Source organism: Danio aesculapii, chromosome 3 (genome assembly GCF_903798145.1).
Source record: "Danio aesculapii chromosome 3, fDanAes4.1, whole genome shotgun sequence".
Lineage (NCBI taxonomy): Eukaryota > Metazoa > Chordata > Actinopteri > Cypriniformes > Danionidae > Danio > Danio aesculapii.
In genome coordinates, this window is record NC_079437.1 from 44,906,160 (window position 1) to 44,928,106 (window position 21,947).

Consider the following 21,947-nt stretch of genomic DNA (forward strand, 5'->3'; position numbering starts at 1 on the left):
CTGTATCCGATTGTCTGCATTTGCACACGGCAAAGATGCAATGACTAGGAAAAAAAAAAAAGCGGGCGCTGACAAACAGCTGATAATAAAAGAGTGCTCTTTTCTGCTTGCAGGGTTTCATTTTTTTTTTTTTTTTGGACAAGTTGTTTTACTAGTTCTTGACAGAAAAGTTCTCATTTGGCCATCTTCTTTTAATCTAGGTTTTTTTAAACCAGTAGGCATCTGAATGTCATTTCTATGGCGTGATTTATGCATGTGATGTATACAACAGTTTCAGTTTATATTGTTTACGTGGCGGACGTTGTGCACTTTTTCTTTCTCTCTTTCGTTAACATGCTTAAATACTTGTGCTACATGACAATATAAAAGCTTTTTTAGTCCTTGTGTATGAGATTTATGGTTTGGGACTCTGCTGAAGTCTATTCTGAAATGAAAGCATTCGAGTTGACGTCATCCGATATGGTTTTTAATGATGTGCGAATACACTATGAAATTATACTACAGACAAGAGAACACAGATCCAATTCATTTTGGATACATTTCCACATGTGAACAAGGCCTGAACCTGATATGCATAAATCGGAAACTATGTGATTTTTTTTTCCTGCTTACATGTACATGGGCCATATCCGATTTGTGCCAAATAGGAGAAAAAAAATTAGAATTGGGTCACTTGAACCACGAGATCGGGCTCAAATCTGACTCTGGGGTATCTAATCTAGGGTTAAAAGATTTTTAGTTTCATTAAAGTATGAGAACAACAGTAGATATCAACATATACACTTAATAACATCTTAAATATTTGTAGTTGAACCATGGCTTCAACTTTAATATCTAAATAAACAATATGGTTTATTATTGCATGTTGCATTTTCACAGCCCTACTGCTCTTCTCTTTCACTGTATTAAAAAAAGCGTACCAAATTATTCAAAAATTCATCTTTTGTGTTGCACAGATTAAAGAAAGTCTAGTTTGAAGTGACATAAGGGTCTGTACATCATCCAGACAGCACTAATTCACAGATAAGCCGAGTGACACGTTAAGGGTTTCTCTAGCCGTAGAAAAACAAGCCTGAACAGCACCTGTTTATTCCTCTCTGAAGAGTCCAATTCTATCTGCTCAGATGACTGCTTCTAATCCACTCTATTTCAAACTGCTCATTTAAACATAAAACAAACAGACTGCCACGGCTTATTCCATTAAGGCAAAGAAGAGGCGTAAACAAACATGAATTTTGTATGAACTTAAATTGCACTGATCTGAGAGTCCCTGTCGCTTTGCAAGAGAAATATCTTGTTCGCTGTTTGTTTGAGAGTCACGTGGGAGTGTGATGAGCACATTCAGGAGGAAGCCGAAGAGATTGGGGGAATAGGACATTAAAGAAGCATAAATTTATTATATGGCATAAATAAACACTGCTTTATAAACAACACAGCCTGTTATCTAACAAATTATATTAGCATTTTTTTTAATTATTCAAATTTATTTAAACTGTAAATTATTTACATTGTAATGTATTTTGCATTGTAAGTTGAATTTGTTGTAATGCCTTTAATTTAACTGTGAAAAAAAGACACTGATATGATTATTACATTTATGAGAATGCAATAATTATTTTTAATAACAAGAACTACAAGCATTTAAAATATATATATATTTCTATAAGATCTACAAACATTTATTTTTAATTGGGGTTTCTTTATTGCAAGTAAAAATATAACCAAAAGTGTGATTATTATGTACAAAAGATGTAACTGTACGCACATTTTACTGTTACAATTTGTTTTTCTTTGTTTAAATATTTATTTTTATGACCCTGACATTTCATTGAATGATTTTGTTTTCTAAATGGCCGTTACTCTAAAATATACAGCATACATACAGTATATACAGTAATTAGTTGCTGTTTTTTTTTTACACTTACATGACTTTTAACAAGTTTAAGGCAAGAAAAACAAGTCTGCACACTCCAGTTTTGAGATTTTGGCCTATTTTGCTTCCATAACATGTTTTCATTCAGACTGTTAGAAAGAGAAAACATTCAAAACTGAATGTGTTTATTATAATATACAACATTTGCAATTGAAATTGACAATTTTCTCAAAATTAATCTCAAATCTGAAATCTCCAGTATTCAGTATTATTCACACCAAATCTTAGTGTGTTCACATATCAATATCCTATAATGAAATCTGAGGTATGTACATTTATTTACATATGCATATGTAAAAATATGTCAGAAATGCTACATATATTTTAAAATATTGCAAAAATAGCCATTTACATATATTTTTGGTCAACTACTGGGATTACAATAACTACTGGGATATACATAAACTTTAAATCCAATGGGTGAACAATATATATACACACACATAAATATATACATTATATATATATATATATATACACACATATACATATGTATATACAACAGTTCGGTCTGGTTCTCGAATCTAATTGGCTGATAGCCATGCAATATTCTGCAATATCAGCACTTATACAGCCTCCTCACCCATCTGTATTACTCTGCCCAAATAAAGTGACAGCAGATCAGTTAATTCATCACAGTTTGACTAATATTGCAGCTGTTGAACAACATAATGTACTTTTGAGACTTTTTTAGGTGAGAATGTAGTTATTTAGATTACATCTATGAAGTTCAGTTATAAGGACAGTGCCCATTTTAAATATTTATGATTTCGGAGATACAGTGCTTCAGCATGCATCAGGCTGTCATACTGAGCAGAGCAAAGACGGTTGATGCTCCACCACAAAATGGTGACAGAGACCGCATAATAATCCCTTAGAGGAGAAAAACTTTTCGCAATTTCAAACAAAAGCTGATCAAATCATTATTAAACTGGTAAGTGACTTTCAATCGCTCTCTTTTCGCTTTCTCTACGCTAGTAATCTAGTAGTGTTTCTGGTAGTGTTTGCTTTGGCTTTTTCGGGTCAATTATTGTAATATCCTGATTGGAACAGAGAAATACTGGGAATGATCTGTAGAGTCTAGACTGATGGCATTTTAAGGCGTTCAGCCTTATAATCTTAAAATGTGAGCAAAATCACCTGTTTTGTCATCACTTTATAGCCACTTTAGCTCTCAAAGAAATTTTTAATGTCACAACGTTTCGACCAACATGGTCTTCATCAGGTAAAGAATTACAAATGGAAGTACTCAAGAAATAGTGAAACAACTCTACACAGCACCTGCAGTCAATCATCACAATCAGCCAACAAGCCAACTTGTTGAACAACAAGCCAACTTTTAAAAAATTTCTTTCAGAGGTAAAATGGCAGTGTGCGGATTTTCTTTGGATCTTTTTCTATTAATGCATCTTAGGACAACAGACATGACGTTTATATTTCAAGCATTACCTGTCATCAGTGATAATGTAAATCAGCACATTTATCATGTTACACATCAGCTGCTAAAATATAACTGTGTTGTCGTGTATATGGCCGAGCATTAAACACACACTCAGTCATTCTTCCACAGAGTATATGCAGTCAAAACTCTAGCTTTTTGTTTCTTGTTGTACATACTGTAGTGGGAAGTTTAAATATTCTATGAAAATACTATAAATAATAGACTTAATAGTTATTATTATGTCACAATCAATTGTATTGTGCAATAGTGGAAGAACAGCTGAAAGCAGTTTGGGTAACTTAAGTGACTTTACTGGCAATTGTTCTTCTCAATATCTTTCTTTTTTGTAAACCTACAACAAAGATGGCAAATGTATGTACATATTCACTTTTACTTTAACAAGTTCAATTCAACTAGCAGTACAATTTTATTAATGTACATAGTTTTTATGCAAATCTTAAAAAGCATATGAAGAAAATCTTTTAAATGAGACCATTTTAATCGAATATTAGCAAATTGATCATATTTGTTGCACCACCAGCATACTGTGTAAGCCATGAAGAAGTGTTTGTACAAAAATACAGGTGGTATAAAACTGATAATAATCAAATGACCCTTCAATATTTACAAAAATAGAGCTTTAGTAAAAATAGAGCACTTACGGGCATATATTTCAATGTTTAAATCAGCCCCAGAATTAAAATACATGTGTGTTACTCTCGACTGTACACTAAGAGAAATGAAAGTAAAACTAATCTAAAGGCTGTACTTTAAATGTCGACTGGGTGGTGGGTCAAAACCACAAGTGGCTAGATGCAACTGTACAACAATGATAGAGGTTTGATGTCAGTTGAGGGCCGGAGGGAGGAGGAAGGCGGGCTGTAAATGAAAGACCGAACCGATGCTCTTACCAATTTCCTAAACCCAACCGATAGTGTTTTCAAAAGCACCGAATGACCAGCGCCTACTCACTTCCCTAAACCCAACCGATAGTGTATTGAAAAGCAATCCAGAAAAAGAAAAGCACTTGTGGCAGCCTGCTTTTTACCACGTTTTCAGATTTTACCACATTCTCACCCAGTTATTTACTTGTTTGTTTTATTTTTTGGCTTTTGTTTTTGTTTTACCTGCTTTCTGGAACCATACTTCACCTGACTCAAACCCTGTCGTCACGGTCAACTCCTCTCTGAGTCTCAAATCCTCCAACACAGACAACGAGCCACTGGACAAACTTGTAACAGTGGAAAACCCGAAGGTAAGCAGTCAAAACCACAAGTGGCTAGATGCAACTGCACAACAATGATAGAGGTTTGATGTCAGTTGCGGGCTGGAGGGAGGAGGAAGGCGGGCTGTAAATCGCTCACGGGCCGGCAGTTTGAGATCCCTGCTTTAGACATTACGCTAGAGAATCGTTCAAATACTAGCTCTAAAGTGATGTTTGTAAAGTAGCAACTGTTTCTGCTCTTCTGATGTCAGCTGCAGATGTGAATGAATGGCGGAAGAAAGTAGTTCCTCATACAATAAAATGTAGAGACTCTCCGTGTTTGATTTTCTTCTTTATATACATGATTATGCCGTCAAACTGTTGTATAAACACAATATCACACGTGTAGCAGTGCAATATGGCTGTATATCGTCACTGGTGGGACACTAATATTACATATATTTATGACATAGAATTTTTATCTGTGAAATCGAAACATGAACTTGTATGTCATACGTGCAATTTGCATATACTGCCATATATCAGATTTGTTTGGGATTTATTATTTATATAACATAGTATTCCTTAATCCTGGTTGATAAAAGTAATAAAACAGTAAACAAAAAAATATAATAAAGAAACATAAAAATCTACTTTTAGATCTAATATGTACACAAAAACGAAACAGGAATTGTGAAGCTAGCTTTCTTCACTTTTCAAATTTACATTTTAAATACGTAAACAAAACTATAACAGCATTTATTAAAACTTACATAACAGTTGTCTTAAATTACTGTGCTTTATCTATTAGTTCAATATTTAAACTCATCTTTCCCTAACTCAATTATACAAATGAATTATACAGTATAAAAACACTGACCTACAAAAAGCTGAATTTCTCATATTTCTTACCTCAAAAACCTCCTCATCTAACAACCGTGTCCCAAACACAATGACTCCATCAGTACTGACCACAGGATCGTCTCCGCGCATTAATTCCAGCGTCTGCACTTTCTTACAGTCCAGGTACAGTGTAACAGACTTTCCCTCCACGCTGTAGGCGATCCGATGCCATCTGAGAAGAGAAGACAGCAGGCTAATCAGAGTCAACAACAGCAGAGCTTCATTACAGCAGAAACTCAGGGGGAAAGCTATATCTACTGCCCTTCCAGGAGCAGGGCTATTAGAGGTGGATAATGGGTCGAATGTGAAAGATGATGGGTTAAATGTGAAAGAACGCTTCATAAATGGGTGCTCTGTGGTACAGAGGTCAGAAACCTGCCTGAGAGCTTTCTGTCTGCTACTGTATAGGAACACATTTTAAAAAGATGAAACTTCCTGCCACAATTATACAACATGTTAAAATATGTCTGCAAGTAGGGCTGCACAATATATCGAAAAATTATAATTATGGTGATAATGGTATATGCAATATTCAAATCGCAATGAGGTGTAATAAATTACTTTTTTAGGGTGTACTACTATTCCCAATGAAGATATTTAAATTTGACCAATCAGATGTTGCCTTATTATCTTTATACCTGCCTCCCCATTAGGTTGTTTTGCTATTGGCTAGAAGGTGAACCTAGAGCTGAAAATAAACACTAGTGATGGGAGTAAATAACAATAGCTATTAAGAGTTATGTTTTCAATTATGTTTTCATTCATTCGTAGTGTCTAAATGTTTGCACTTTTACACTTTTTTTTTCAATCAGAAATGTTTGTTGGATCAGTAAAATATGCATTATTACCTGTTAATTTGTATGATTGCTACCTAAATATTTTTAAAGCTAACAAAAATTGCTTTTTACTGGGAAAATGCTTTATTTATTAATAAATTCAGGCAACTAAAGTACATCCAGATTAAATGCATACTACACTATTCCTTAAAAAAAAATTAAGGAAATTCTCATCACAGATTATCTGGGTATGTGAAAACAAGGCTCATTATTGATTACATATCCCTATATACATTTCTGGACAGTGCCAAAAACGTCCTAGAAAGGTACATTTTTTTGCATTTTTTGTTTTCGCAAATCCGCCAGAAGCCACTGTGTACACTTTTTCAGATCTCAAAATTTCTCTCGCGAGTGCCATTCATGACTGCTGTCATTAATCCACCAGAGGCTGCTGTTGAAATACTGACTGATTGACCGGCCGAACCAATGCCCATACCCACCACCTTCTCTAAACCCAACCGATAGTGTTTTCAAAAGCACCGATTGACCAACCCTGACTCAATTCCCTAAACCCAACGGAGAGTGTTTTGAAAAGCAATCCAGAAAAAGAAAAGCCCTCGTGGCAGCCTGATTTTTACCACATTTTCAGATTTTACCATATTCTCACCCTGTTATTTACTTACATAATTTGTGATCTCCAGAAATGTATATAAGGCTATGTTTTCAGAATGAGCCTATGTTGGTAATGTGAGGTGTTTAAACATAGAATCTTCCCGAACATAAATCTGAGCCTGGCTTAAATATGGCTTAAATCTGAAAGTGCACCGTGTTTAAAACTATTGATTCAACTATAAAAGAGTCGACTCATAGTGGTTCTAATGAATCGCCGCTGTATCGAGTCTATAGCCGTGTTTGCATGATGTTGAAACGGAACTCAAGTGTAGACGCTGTGCTCTGAAGTGTGAGGGAAAGTTAGTGTTATTTTTCCTACCCAAAGATGAGGCTGTGAAGAGTCAGTGGTTGAAGTTTATTTTTGCTAAAAATAAACTTTAACCAAGCACTCGTCATTTTTCTGACTAGTGCTTCAGCAGTCTACATGCTTACAACAGGGGATTCGTCAGCCATTTGTTAGAGGAATGATCAGAAAAGACTTTTGATGTATGAGACTTTATCAGAGCTTGACAGGAACTTTATAAATAGACAGTTCATGGATCAGTTTCTTCCTCCATTTCACAAGTGTAAGTAAGTGTGATTAAAATGGTTGCCTCCTTGTTTTCTCTAGTTTTTGTAATGTAGTTATGTATTTAATTGTTTTGTTACTTGTAACTGCTTGTACTGTATCTGGTTAACTTTTTATTATTACATATTGCATCTAAAGCCACGTTGAAAACGCAACGAGTGCTGCTTTGTTTATGGATTTAAATGCGTTCGTGAGCTTGCGGTCCTCTGTTGTTTGTTGTTGCTATGGCTACCGTCAGCTGTTCCCAGCTGTTCAGAGGTCAAATTTCAAAATAGTTCAGCTTTTGCCACTGTGTGGATTAACACTGAATGTGTCACGGTTAGGAATAGAGCAATATGCTGGTGTTAAACTGCATTGCTTTAATGCTCTCCTGCATTGGGCTCACACATACACTCTGCACTCTGTCTACTTTAAAATTGTTGATAAGCCATGGTGGGTGTTTCTCTCTGTCTCGTGCAGAACACAGTCAACCAATCACAACCAACTGGGTCATTGGACCAATCAGGGATTTTGGAACAAATGAATTGCTGAAATTAAATGAATCATATGGGAGTTGTTTGGATAATTCGGTAAAAATAAATGCATATTATAAGACAATGAAAATGTTTTTTGATCTTGCATGCATATCAGCCTGTTGTTGGAGACCCCCAAAACCAAAATATGACTCATTTTAATGCATAATAAGGGCTCTTTAAAGGGATAGTTCACCCAAAAATGAAAATGTACTCACTATTCTAACCATCCTTAAATGGTTCTAAAACTTTATGAGTTCATTTATTCTGTTGAACACAAAGGAACATTTTTGAAGAAAGCTGAAAACCTATAATCAAAAACCTCCATAGTACAAAAAACAAATACCACAGATGTCAGTACTTACAAGTTTTTAGCTTTCTTCAAAATATTGTCTTTTGTGTTCAACAGAAAGAAACTCAGATGGTTTGGAACAACAGACCGGTCAGTAAATGATAATAGAATAAAAATTTTTGGTTGAACTATCCCTTTTAGTCACATATGATTATTAAGAACTACAAATAAGAAAAAACGCTCTTCTCATCATAAGGAAAGAAAACATTTTGACTATTCAAGAATTCATGCAAGCACTCACTTGCCATCCGAAAGATTGATTTTCCTAAAGAGAGGGTATAGATCTGGAGCCGGCTGGCCTTTGTGGTCTTCATAGAGGAATACAGGTGACCGGCCCATTTCAAGGCCTAGCTGCTGGACCCCCTGCTCATCATACAAAGACAGCAGGAAGAACTGAGAGTTTCTCTTGGCCTTCACCGTCGTCATCAGGGAGAAGTTCTCAGGGAAAGCGGAGTCTGTGAAGGAAACCACTTTTAACACCGCCTGCTGAATTCACACTTCAGAAATGAGTATTTACAGCATCCATACCTGAAAAGAGCTGTTTAGTCGGGGCACTGAGCTGAATCTTCTTGTCTATCCTGTAAGCCATGTCTGTTTCTGAAGTGCCCTTTCTCTCGGTGCACAGACCGGCCTCCACTGAAACTCCCTCCATGTCTTCAGACAGCTCTAGTGCCCTCAACACATCCATCACATTAGCTGGACACAAGAGAAAAAGATTTACAGTCATTTTTAAGTCACTATAAATAGAAGACCCTTGTCTTATTTATATTTTAAAAGAGGGGTTTATTATGATTTAACAACATTAATTCAGAATCTTGAATGAATAGGTGATTGAGCTCAAGTGCATCAAATGAAAAGCAAATGAGAAGCATCTTGAAGAGGGCAGAGCATGTTAGATACTAGAGAGCATTAAAATGGTCAAGATTTGCTGAGAAATTGAAGTATGAGGTGTCGTGAAATAAATTGTTGATCCATTTAGCCAAAAATGTCAAACTTCAAGCTTTACATGATTATATCAGTTTTATGTCCTCTAAATGCAAATTTTGTCACTGTTTTGTAGCCCACTAGCTTATAGAAATCGTTAAAACTAACAAACTGATACCTAACATCTATCCATTTAATACAACATTTTAATTTCACTGGACCTTTAATCTGATCTTCAATTTTTGATTTGATTCAATAAAAAAAAAATAGCAATGAACATAAGGAAAGTTCACAAATACAACTGGGTAGATAAAAGCAGGGTCTACCTCTCTGTCAAATGCATATAATTATGGACGCACAATTTATCAGGGGCCATATCGATATTGGCTGATAAATGCTCATTAAAAAGAGTAAGTGAGTGTAATATTAGGCGGATATATTTAAGCCGATAAATTATTTATTGTTTCAGCTCTTTGAACCACTTCACATGCTTGTTGCTTGTCAGTTTTTTTTTTTGTTTGTTTTGTTTTTATCAATATATATATATATATATATATATATATATATATATATATATATATATATATATATATATATATATATATATATATATATATATTACTGTTATTATGATTTTGGTTAATGTTCATTTATTTGGTTGCTATTCATGCCTTTTTTTAGGTCAGGCAGTAGATTTTATTTATCTAAAAGAAAGTTGGCCATAAAAAAAGTTGATAAATAAAGATTAGTTCAGAGATTAGTTCAAACCAAAAGTTAAGGGGCCCTATCATACACCCAGTGCATGAAGGCACAAGGCGTGTTTGGTGTGATTTGTTGCTATTTTCAGACCAACGCAACCCTAATTTTTTGAGTCACGTTGTTTAAATAGTAAATCCATCTGCACCACTTTGTGGACTCATGGGTGTTCCGGTCTAGACAGGAGGTGTGTTAAGACGCATTGTTGGCGTGTTGCTATTTTGAGGAACGGAAATAGACCGCGCCATTGACCAGCTAAAAGCAGGTCTAAAGTCCAGTGCAGAGTGCGTTAGTTGTGCACCTTAAACATGTACACATTTCTTAATACACACAGGATATCCACCAATACACAAATATCTGTACATCTGAAAAAAAAAAATTAAGGATTAAAATGTAACAAAAATTTATATTTTATACATAAATATAAAACCACTATATCCATTCCTTTTTTTTTAGTTTATTCATGCCAATTTGCTATTGTATAATGTTATTATAAGTAGTAGTATAATTTATTATATGCATATTTATATTCGTTTTAATAAAAACAAGTTTAGATTTGTCCACCTGTCTGGTTTTGAAGATGTATGGGGCACAAGAATAGCATGTGTATTTGGATATAACTCAGTTTTTTGACCACACTTTGTTATTATTGTTCATTTATTCATTTGCTGGAAATTAAAACTGAATTTAGAAACAGTTTTGAAACAAATCTTTCTACGAAAAGTAATGTAAAGAGTAAAAGTAAACTAAAGAGAAAGTAAAGAGGCCAAATGGGGGAGGCTCGTTCTTTATCCTCGCATTGCAGTTGGTCTGTTTAACTGTTTTCTCGCTAGTGAAGCGTTCAGTTTTTTCACTTACAATGTCCATCATGTAAATAGGAAATGCACCATGGCGCAAAACACAACTGACTCTTAAAGGGAATGGTAGAGGAGACTCTGATTGATTTAATGCACGTTATGCTCAAAACACACCCATAACTCATTAAGAGAATAAGCACAACCCTGTTAGACTATGCGCACGGCGCAAATCCGTCCTTAAAATAGCAAAAAAGGATTCGGAACCGTCCTTAATGCTTTTCGGGCCATGCACTTAAGACTTTGCGCCTAGATCATTAAAATAGAGCCCAAGATTTTAATAATAAAGTCAGTTGTTCACTTAATTGATTTGCCTTTTGTTTTTGAAATTATGCAGAACATTTTGAAAAATATATATGTATATCTATTGGCTATCAGCCTCCAAATCTAAAGAGTTATCGATTCTTTGTATTGGTGAAAATTACTATACTACATTAATGCATTACTACATTAAATAATGAGAATATGCACAATCAAGTATTATTTAACCAATTTTGAAGATATTTAAATGATGTATTATAGTTTACACTAATAATAAATTAATTTAGCTTTTAATTTTTAAAATGTAATATCACTAGTAAGTTGCACATTTATTTCTGACTTTGAAATATGGTTACAGTGCACTGACAAATGTACTAACAAGCATTTATGGTCAAATGAAAAGTGCACATTTGTAATCATGAAGTTGTAATTTTGTACATTTAAAATATATTCATTTTAAATCTAATCTTTACAGAACACAGACAAAATTTGATGCACTCTGGTATACAAGTCAACACATCAAAATAAAAGTACTTATTTAAAGCATAACCAATAAATTCTTAAAACATAAAGATGTACTTTAAAGTAAACGTTTAATTTAACATCAATATAAAATGCAATTGTATAAGACATACAGGTGCCAAAAAAATTTAATATCAGGGGAAAGTCTATTTATTTCAATAATTTGTTTCAAAGAGTGAAATGCATATGTTATATTAGTTCACTACACACAAAGTGAAATATTTCAAGCATTTATTAAACTTCAATTTGATTGATTATGGATTAAAGATAAAAACGATTAAAGAAAAAACAGAAGACTATTATTGGCATCCTCTATAAGGAGAAAAGGCCTCAAAAGGCACTTGCAAAACAAGCTGGTTGCTCACAGAGTGCAGTATCTAAATACATTAATAGAGTGTTAAGAGGAAAGGAAAAATGTGGGCAAAAAAGGTGCAAAAGTGACAGGGATAACTGCACCCTTGAGAGAATTGTTAAGTAAGGGTGATTCAGAAATTGGGGAAGCTTCATAAGAATTGGACTGACGCTGGTGTCAGTGCATCAAGAACCACCACATACAGACGTCTACATGACATGGGCTACAGCTCTAGAATAAAATGCATCAAGCCACTGCTGAGCCAAAAACAACGTCAGAAGCATCTATGCTGGGCTAAGGAGAAAAAGTACTGGTCTGTTGCCCAGTGGTCCCAAGTTCTCTTTTCAGAAGAAAACAAACTCTGTAGTCTGGAGGTAGAGTGAAGAGACACAAAAGTCAAGCTGCCTAAAGTCCAGTGTGAAATCTTTACAGTCAATTATGGTTTGAGGAGCCATGTCATCTGCTGGTGTGGATGTCTTTTCTCAAGTCCACAGTCAACGCAGCTGTTTACCAGAAAATTTTAGAGCACTTCATGCTTCCTGGTGTCAACAAGCTTTTTTTTGGAGATGATGATTTTATTTTCCTGCAAAATTTGGCACCTGCTCCCAAAGCCAAAACTACCAGTTCCTGGTTTAACAGCCATGTACTTGATTAGCCAGCAAACTCGCCTGACTTAAACCCCGTTGAAAATCTATAGGCTATTGTCAAAAGAAAGTTAAGGGAACGGAGACCCTGAATTGCAGAAGAGCTGAAAGCTGATATCAAAGCATCTTGGGCTACCATAACACCTCAACTGTAGGCTGTTCGTCTACATGCCACGCTGCCTTAATGCTGTAATCAGTGCAAAAGGAGGCCCAACAAAGCATAATGCAGTACATTAACACTTTCTAGAGGCCAACATGCGTTTAAGATCCTTTTTTATTGGTCGCATGAAATATAATAATTTTGTGAAATACTGGATCTGTTTTTTTTTTTGTTTTTTTTTTTTTGTATCTTTAATCCATTATCATTCAAATTGAAACAAATAGGCTTGAAATATTTCACTTTATGTGTGTTAAACTAATATACACATTTCATTGTTTGAAACAAATGATTGAAATAAATGGACTTTCCATCGATGTTCAAATTTTTTGGCTGATACAGTACCCAGTAGCCATGAATGACTCTCTTTAAAACAGGGTTGTCCAAACTACGGCCCGTGGGCCATCAGCGGCCCGCAATCAGTTTTGTGGCGGCCCGCGAGGCTTTTTATAAATATCAATAGAATCTGGCCCGCTATACAAAAATGAACGTAATTCAATGAACAACCACTGGGTGTCGCTATCACATGCCTTCAATTAGGCAGCAGTTCCTATTATGAAGTAAAACGAACCGAAAAAAATGAAGGAAACATAATTCAGAGCTCGACAGACTGCCCGATGGCCCGGGGCCAGCGTGCGAGACGCTCTGGCCAGTGTACAGAATGTTGCTCGGGCCAGTGCTGCCTTGTCACACAAGTTTGGCTGCGACTGTCAATTGCGTGCAAATACAATCTTAATGTGCTTTCACACATAGACGTTTGTTTCGGAATCGGTCTCGTTTGCCCTGTTAGCGCGGTTCATTTGGCATATGTCAATTCAGCAATCTCGCTCGCATCTGCGCCAAATCAATCGGTCCGAGATCGCCTGAATGAGATGGTCTTTGCTTGATTAAGCCAATTGACTGTAGTGAGAAAACAAAACAATGCAACGAACTAACGACCCAGGCTATCACAGTGCATTATGATTGTGTAATAGCCGTATATACGGCTATACAAAGAGAGAACGATGAGTAAGGCGATGTGTGCTTCATGTCTGAAAGATCAACACTGATCTGCTTCATGATCTGATGCAGTCTCGGTTCATATGCTGTCTCTCTATAATTTAAGCCTATAATGCAGAATTCTAGCCAATGTTTTTTAATAGATTAATTTAATAGATAGATTTCTACATAACCTGACAACTGAAATGAGGCTCTGTATAAGAAAGTATGACCTCTCTGATTTATATTTGGTGACTATGTCTGTGGGGGTCAAAATTAAAGTGCAAATTTTCACTTATAAAATATTCTATACACAACTGGTCAAAAGTGTGGGGTCAGTATGATTGTTAAATATGTTAAAATCATAAATACAGCAAAATTGTGAAATGTTGCACTATAAAATAACTGTTCAAAAGTAGTTTACCATTTAATTGAATCATTTTTAAAGATGAGTTTTCAGCTTCATTACTCCAGTCTTCAGAGTCACATGATCCTTCAGAAATCACTAATATGAATTATTATTGTTGTTATTATTATTAATATTATTTTTATTAATGGTAATAGTATTAAAAGCAATAATGTCTGGAATAATAATTTTATTTGAAACTACATACAATAAGAAAGCAGTTATTAAAAAAAAAAAAAAAAAAGATATATATATATATATATATATATATATATATATATATATATATATATATATATATATATATATATAAGCGTGTTTGTGTGATGTATGTCAAATTTGGCCCGGGACAACGTTTTTTGTTTTTTTTTTTGCATCTGGCCCTTCAGAAAAAAAAAAGTTTGGACACCCCTGCTTTAAGATCTCTTAAGTGGCCTATTTTTGTGCTTTTATTCTCAAAACAACGCAATATTAATGAAATTAGAATATTTATGGAATTAAATATCGATTGTTTGTTTCGGAATCGGTCTCGTTTGCCCTGTTGCCTATCTTGCTTACTTTGATCTACTTAAGACTGAAGAAAGCTTTGCTTCAAATCACAGATCAAGACTGTGTACATATTTTATGGATCAACGCATTTGGAAACACTGAAATGTTAGTAATGACAGAACTTCAGTCCCTAATTAAACCACATTTCATGAAACACATCAAAACATGGAAAATCTTCTCAGTGTTACTGTACAGGTTTCTGTATTGAAGAAATGCTAGTCAGAAACACAAATCAACAGAATGAGATCCGATCCTGACGGCCCTGCAGCTGTATTATTCACAAAGCCAATCCCCTCTGGGTCACAGCAAGCACCAACAACATTCTAAGAGTTTGGCTGCCGTTTGTTGGCTGACTCGCCGCCAGCTCGAAGTGCGACGATCTACTTGGATACTTTAAGATGCAGTCACGTTCAAATCAAGAACACAGCTGCTTATGGATGGGGTGTCATTATGGGATAGAGTTATGAGATAGTCTAGCCTGAGACAGTTAAATGCACACCTGACAGCTGACACCTGCCAGCGCGTCCTTCGAAAACACGTCTCCAGGACGTCCACTGTCTATTGTTTACAGTCGCTTTAAATGCTTGCCCTGGAAAGTTACAGTATTTATAAATAACTCCAGTTGGTGAATTAATAGAGATTAAATGGGTTGTTTTGACACTAACCACAACAGCTGTGCCATTTGAAATAAGCATTAGAGTAATATATATTTATTTTTTATAATATGTTTTTTCTGTACAGTTGAAGTCAGAATTATTAGCCCCCCTTTGATTTTTTTTTTCTGTTTTTAAATATTTCCCAAATGATGTTTAACTGAGCAGGGAAATTTTTACAGTATGTCTGATAATATTTTTTCTTCTGGAGAAAGTCTTATTTGTTTTATTTCAGCTAGAATAAAATCGGTTTTAAATTTTTTAAAAACATTTTAAGGTCAAAATTATTAGCCCCTTTAAGCTATTTTTCTCAATAGTCAACAGAACAAACCATTGTTATACAATAACTTGCCTAATTACCCTAACCTGCCTAGTTAACCTAATTAACCTAGTTAAGTCTTTAAATGTCACTTTAAGCTATGTAGAAGTGTCTTGAAAAATATCTAGTCAAATATTATTTACTGTCATCATGGCAAAGATAAAATAAATCAGTTATTAGAAATGAGTTATTAAAACTATTATGTTTAGAAATGTGCAGAAAAAAATAATAATTTTAGAAAATTAAAAAAAATCGTTAAACAAAAATTGAGGAAAAAATTAAACAGGGGGGCTAATAATTCTGACTTCAACTGTATGAGACCCTGAAGAACAATACTCTTCTTAAAGGGATAGTTCACCCAAAAATAAAAATTCTGTCATTATTTATTCTTCTTTCACTTGTCACAAACCTCTTTAATTTTCCTTCCTCTGTTGAACAGAAGATATTTTAAAGACCTTGAAAACCTGTAACCATTAACATTTATACTGTGGATGTTGGTGGTTAAAGGTTTTCAGCTTTCTGTGAAAAAATCATCTTTAGTGTTTAACAGATTAAAGCGTCTAATAAAGGTTTGGAACCACTTGAGGGTGAGTAAATGGTGAGTAAATGTTCATTTTTAGGTAAACTACACCTTTTACTGTATAACATCCAATAGGGTATACAGTTTGCACAAAGACTTTTAATTATCAGCCAGGCAGCCCAATGAAATGATTTGTTGATTCTATTATGACTTGATTGGCTACCACACTTTTATCCAAAATAGTTGACATTACTCAAAAATTGTAAGAAAACTGATTGCCTTAAACACATTGTGTTTAATCTTTGGGCCAGATTTCCAAACAAGTCTGCTTGAGAGTGCAATTCCAAAACAGTTTAGGGTTAGGTTAGCCCTGAACCTGATGGGTGTGGATTATTAATGTCCAAATTAAAGAATGAAGAAGTAAAAACTCATTTATATTGATCAACACAATAAGCACAGTGCAAATTGTTGGAGCAGAAAATAAGCAGAGCCGATGCTCATAATGTAATCTGCTATGGGAGTATGCGAACCTGGATTGTCATTGTTGATACTAAAACATCATTCTTGTATGAAAATATAATCCATATCTAATCCTTAACCCCAACTGTAAATTAATAAAAAAATTAAAGGGGATTAATAGCTACATAATAATGACTCAGAAGCACAAAAACCTAACTGTAACCTAACTTGACATAAACATATGCCTTAAATCTGATTGACTGATTGGAATGTAGTTCCAGGATCAACATAGATGTTAATCCAGGAACATGTTCTACTTGGTGAAAATAAACTAACCATCTACTATGACCAGACATGGCAACATTTTTAAAACATCTATCATGGGTAAAATATGTGGGGCTGCTATGAAAATAATCAATACTGATGATATCATAGTTAGCCTACTTCATTGAAATAAAAACAGCTATGGTACACATAATGAACAAAATTTGTTTTATTTATTTAAGGCTGATTGATTGGTCGGTCGGTCGATTGATTGATTGATTGATTGATTGATTGATTGATTGATTGATTGATTGATTGATTGATTGATTGAACAAATAATAGGCATATTCACAAAATAGACAAGCAAAATATGTGACAAGAAGACAAGATCAAAAACGTTTTACATGCCAAGGTAAATGCCTGCCGTTTTACATGCCTGTTCAGAACTGGACAGCACCCACGTGCTCGTCTCTCATAACTTTTAAGTTTACTTTCAGAAGGCCATATCTGACTGTATTCATGTGAGTCTACAAGATTTGACAAGTATACGGGCTGACAACTGTTTGCATTTTTGACAGTTCATACACAAGGAAAACAGATCACACTCTCTGAGGGAACTTGGGAAAATATCATGGTGGTTGACAGTACATGACCCAGTTGTTTGTTTAAAGTAATCTTTTAATTCCTGAAGCAATTTTAAAAACAAACATATTTGGCAAAATATATATATATATGTTTGGACGATGTATTCCTCTGGCATTCCAAATAAATGTAGAAAAAAATCTTTTACAAAACTCTCTCACTGTTATCTGCAGTGACTCCTCCAGCAGCAACAACTGCAGTAATTTCAAGTTCAACATTCACAACATGCTTTTCTAGGTGTTAAATAATGAACAAATACTCATAATTTAAAGAGTGAAAAAGCCAATAAATCATGTTGTGTGATTTACTTAATTACTTCACTCTATGGATGGACGATATCACTTATAACATACGGTAAAATATCTTCCCATACCCAGTAACATTTCAAAATAATAGTTCATTATTTAATGTTAATGTATTTTATCATTATTAAATTTTCATTAGTTAATGTATTCATTTATTAATCACAGTTCATCATTAAATAATGCATTATTAAAGTCTAAAGATGTGCTTGTTTACATCAGTTCATGCACAGAAAGTAACATAAACTACAACGTGAACTAACATTATTTAACTTAAATAAAATTAACTAACATTAACAATGATGAATAAATTCTGCAATACATGTTTTATTAATAGTTTTTTCATGTTAGTAAGTACATTAACTAACATTAATTAATGGACCATTATTTTAAAGTATTTCCCTATGACCCTGGGCTACATTTTTGCCAAACTCTATGGGGTGGTATGAAGCCAATAACTTTTCCTTTTCACACTTATAACATTTACAGGGACATATCGACAAATGAAGGTTTTTTTGTTTGTTTGTTTTTTTGCACAGTTCTTTGCACAGCACCAAAGAAATACCACATGGACAATTTAAAAAAGTGTCAGTGAATTATAATCAAATGTGTTCTCCTTGTCCACTTTTCTTCCAATGAATGCTGGTTTGAATCTGGCAAAGGATGGTTCTAAAAACCACATGAAAAAGCAATGTCATTTGCTTTGAAAAAACTATTGGTTGGGTTTAGGGAAGGGTCTGGATCAGTTGATCTCAAGGTGATATACACAACAAGCCGGCTGGCTTCTCACAGATATACACGAGAAGGCTGTGTAAATAGCATGTATGAGAAAATGTAGCCCATGTATTGGCGATTTGCAAAAATGTAAAAATGTAGACAGCTACATTGTCTCTCAGTGAATACATATGAATTATATCATCATTAATATTATTATTGCTATAAATATCAGAAAATTGTGATATAATTTTTAGTCTATATCTCCCACTCCCATTTCCCTCTCACAAAACTTGCATCTGACTTCCTACAAATGCATATATGCATAATGTATTTGAGATTTGCAAAAATGTAAAAATGTCAATCTCACGGCAATTCATAATTTTTTGTTTTAGTGGCTAATTCATATGAATTTGTACAATCACATTCGTACAATTTAGTACCATTTGCTCATCTTCCAATGAGGGCTGGGTTTAGGGGTGGGGTTGGGTGCCACGCCTCCTATTTAAAAATCATACATTTTCAAACATCTGATCTTGTACGAATTCCTACGAATTAGCCACTAAACTGACAAAACATAGTTACGCTTCCTCATGAGATCAGACTGAAAAATGTAGAGCTGCATTTCCTCTCCGTGGATACATGAGCAATATCACACTCGTGGCAGTGCGATATGGCTGTATATCAGCACTGGTGGGAGGCATGCGTAGTGTTCCACCAGTGACTATATTCAGCCATATCGCACTGCTTCGAGTGTGATATTGCGTTTATACAACAGTTTGATGGTATAATCGTTTAGATATAAAGGAAAATCAAACACAAGAGTCTAGAAACTACTTTCCTCCACCATTCATTCACATCTGCAGCTGACGTCAGAACAGCAGAAACTGTTGCTACTTCACATATGTCACTTTAGAGGTAGTAATATTTAGAAAATCTGCAGTTTTTCTCCTCTATGGCTTTATTATATGGTCTCTGTCGCTATCTTGTGGATGGACAACGTCTTTGCTCTGCTCAATGACAGGCTAATGGCTGCCAACGCGCTCTCCGTAATTATAAATATTTAAAATAGGAACTATTCTTATGAACTAAATAGTTGCAATCTAAACAACTACATTCTCACCTAAAAAAGGTACATTATGTTGTCAAACAGCAGCAATATTTGTAAAACTATAGAGTGTCCTCTGTTTGTTGCTGTGTGTGGGCAGAGTAATACACAAGGGTGAAGAAGCTGAACCAGTGCTGTTATTTGCGGAATATGGCACAGCTATCAGACAATCAGATTCAAAAACCAGACAGAACTGTTGCATAAATATGAATTATATCATCATTTATATCATTATTGCTATAAATACCAGAAAATCATCATATAATTTTTAGTCCATTTCGCCCATCTCTATCTCCCTCTAACAGAACTTGCATCTGACCTCCTACAAATGCATATCCAATAAGGTCAGGTGCAAAAATAGCTGTGTCCATGCTTTTTAGCGCTATTCTTCTCTGCGCTTGTTTCGTACAGGTAAATACTGATAATAATGTTTAATGCCAAAAGGATGATAGTTAGCTGTTAGTAAATCTGTTGCAAAATCTGGTTAAATGCAATTTTAATGCAAAGAGGTTTCCATGCAATTTTCTACTAAAGAGTGCATTGATTAAGCTGTTTTCATGTGACAGAAGGAGAGCTCAGCGGTTTTATTTTATGTACTTTTAAAAAAAAATATATATATATAGGACAAAACATTACTTTTTTTATAGCACGTTGCTACAAATAGACCTAAAAATGGGACCGTCTCTGGAAACAAAACGTCTGGTCACCCTAACGAGCATCCCAAATACAAATTGCCCTCCCGTTTCCATGGCCCTCCTTAATTAAACATGTGGGAAGAGTTTGTTCATGCCAACACACTGCGTGCCCTAACAAAAAAAACAGTACTGCATTTTATGACATTATTTATTTGTTTAGCAGATGCCTTTACACTGGGCTGGCTCAAAGCACGGCAACAGGCTTGTAAAAAGGCAATGCTAAAATCCAAGCAAGACTCAAAACACAATGGAAAACATCAGGTACTCATTTAACGGTACTTCAGACAGGGCTGTGTCAATTCATCTTCCAAATATTACACTGCACAGGGCTTGTAAATAAATAAAGTATTCGGCTCAATGCCTATTGTCTCACAAACACGCCACCCAACTCGGACCACATCTGTTTGCCGGTTTAGTCCATCAGACTGAGGAGAAATTTGCATTTGTACTTAGTTTGTGTACAGTAACTAACTGGGACTGGAAAAATACAGCAGCCAACTGAGGGCCAGTGTGTGTTGGCTTTCTTTCTGTGTGCCGGGTTTTAAATTTACATGTAAATATACATTGGTTGATACACAAGCGCATGCAGAAACAGGTCAGTAAGTCGGTGGTGTTTAGACGTCTGAGAGCAGCCATGTAATCTGTGTCAGAATAGGCCAATTATCACAGGACTCAGACTTGCAAACGTCAGACATCTCGACTCGACATCTTAGACACGTCTCCCCTAAACCATAATTCTGTCTAATCCGGCCCAACAAAACCAGGAATTGCCTATGACAACGCCTTGAAAAATATATGTAATGTTCAAAAGCTTTGTAAAACAATTAATACATTTAATGTGAATATAACATTAAATTAATCAACAGTGAAAGTAAAGAGATTTATAATGTCACAAAAGGCTATTTTAAAATATTTAATTCATCAAACAATCCTGAATGAATTTGATCATGTTTATTTTTTTATTTTATTTTAAATAATGAGCTTTTTTTTTTGTTAATCATAATAGGAAATGTTTCTTGAGGATCAAATCATTCAATTCAATTAATCTTTATTTCTGTGGTGTTTTTTACAATGTAGATTGTGTTAAAGCAGCTTAAAATAGATTAAATTATGATATAAGAATGATTTTTGAAAGATTCTGTAATTGGACTGCAGTAATGGGTCTGAAATTCAGCTTTGCCAAGACACGAATAATATAATAGTTATATAATATAAAGGTATATAATAATAATATAAAGGTTTATAATGTAGTATAATATAATATAATATAATATAATATAATATAATATAATATAATATAATATAATATAATATAATATAATATAATATAATATAATATAATATAATATAATATAATATAATATAATATAATATAATATAATATAATATAATATAATGTTTTGGCTTAAATGAAACTATAAAACTCAAATCATGCTGTCATTTAAAATAAATTAACATTAACTGAAAAAAAATTACTTATTCAAAACACTTATTTTAGTTAGCAATA

The 21,947-nt window shown here is 34.3% G+C and overlaps 1 protein-coding gene across 1 annotated transcript in view; it reads right to left on the reverse strand.

The window, feature by feature from the left end:
* Positions 1-21,947, reverse strand: part of col5a3a (collagen, type V, alpha 3a) — a 134,031-nt gene that overhangs the window by 85,366 nt on the left and 26,718 nt on the right. The window contains exons 2-4 of the mRNA XM_056454092.1: positions 8,890-9,057; positions 8,603-8,816; positions 5,491-5,653 (exon numbers count right to left, since the gene is read on the reverse strand). Coding sequence (XP_056310067.1) covers positions 5,491-5,653; positions 8,603-8,816; positions 8,890-9,057 — 545 coding nt within the window. The remainder of the gene's footprint in view (positions 1-5,490; positions 5,654-8,602; positions 8,817-8,889; positions 9,058-21,947) is intronic.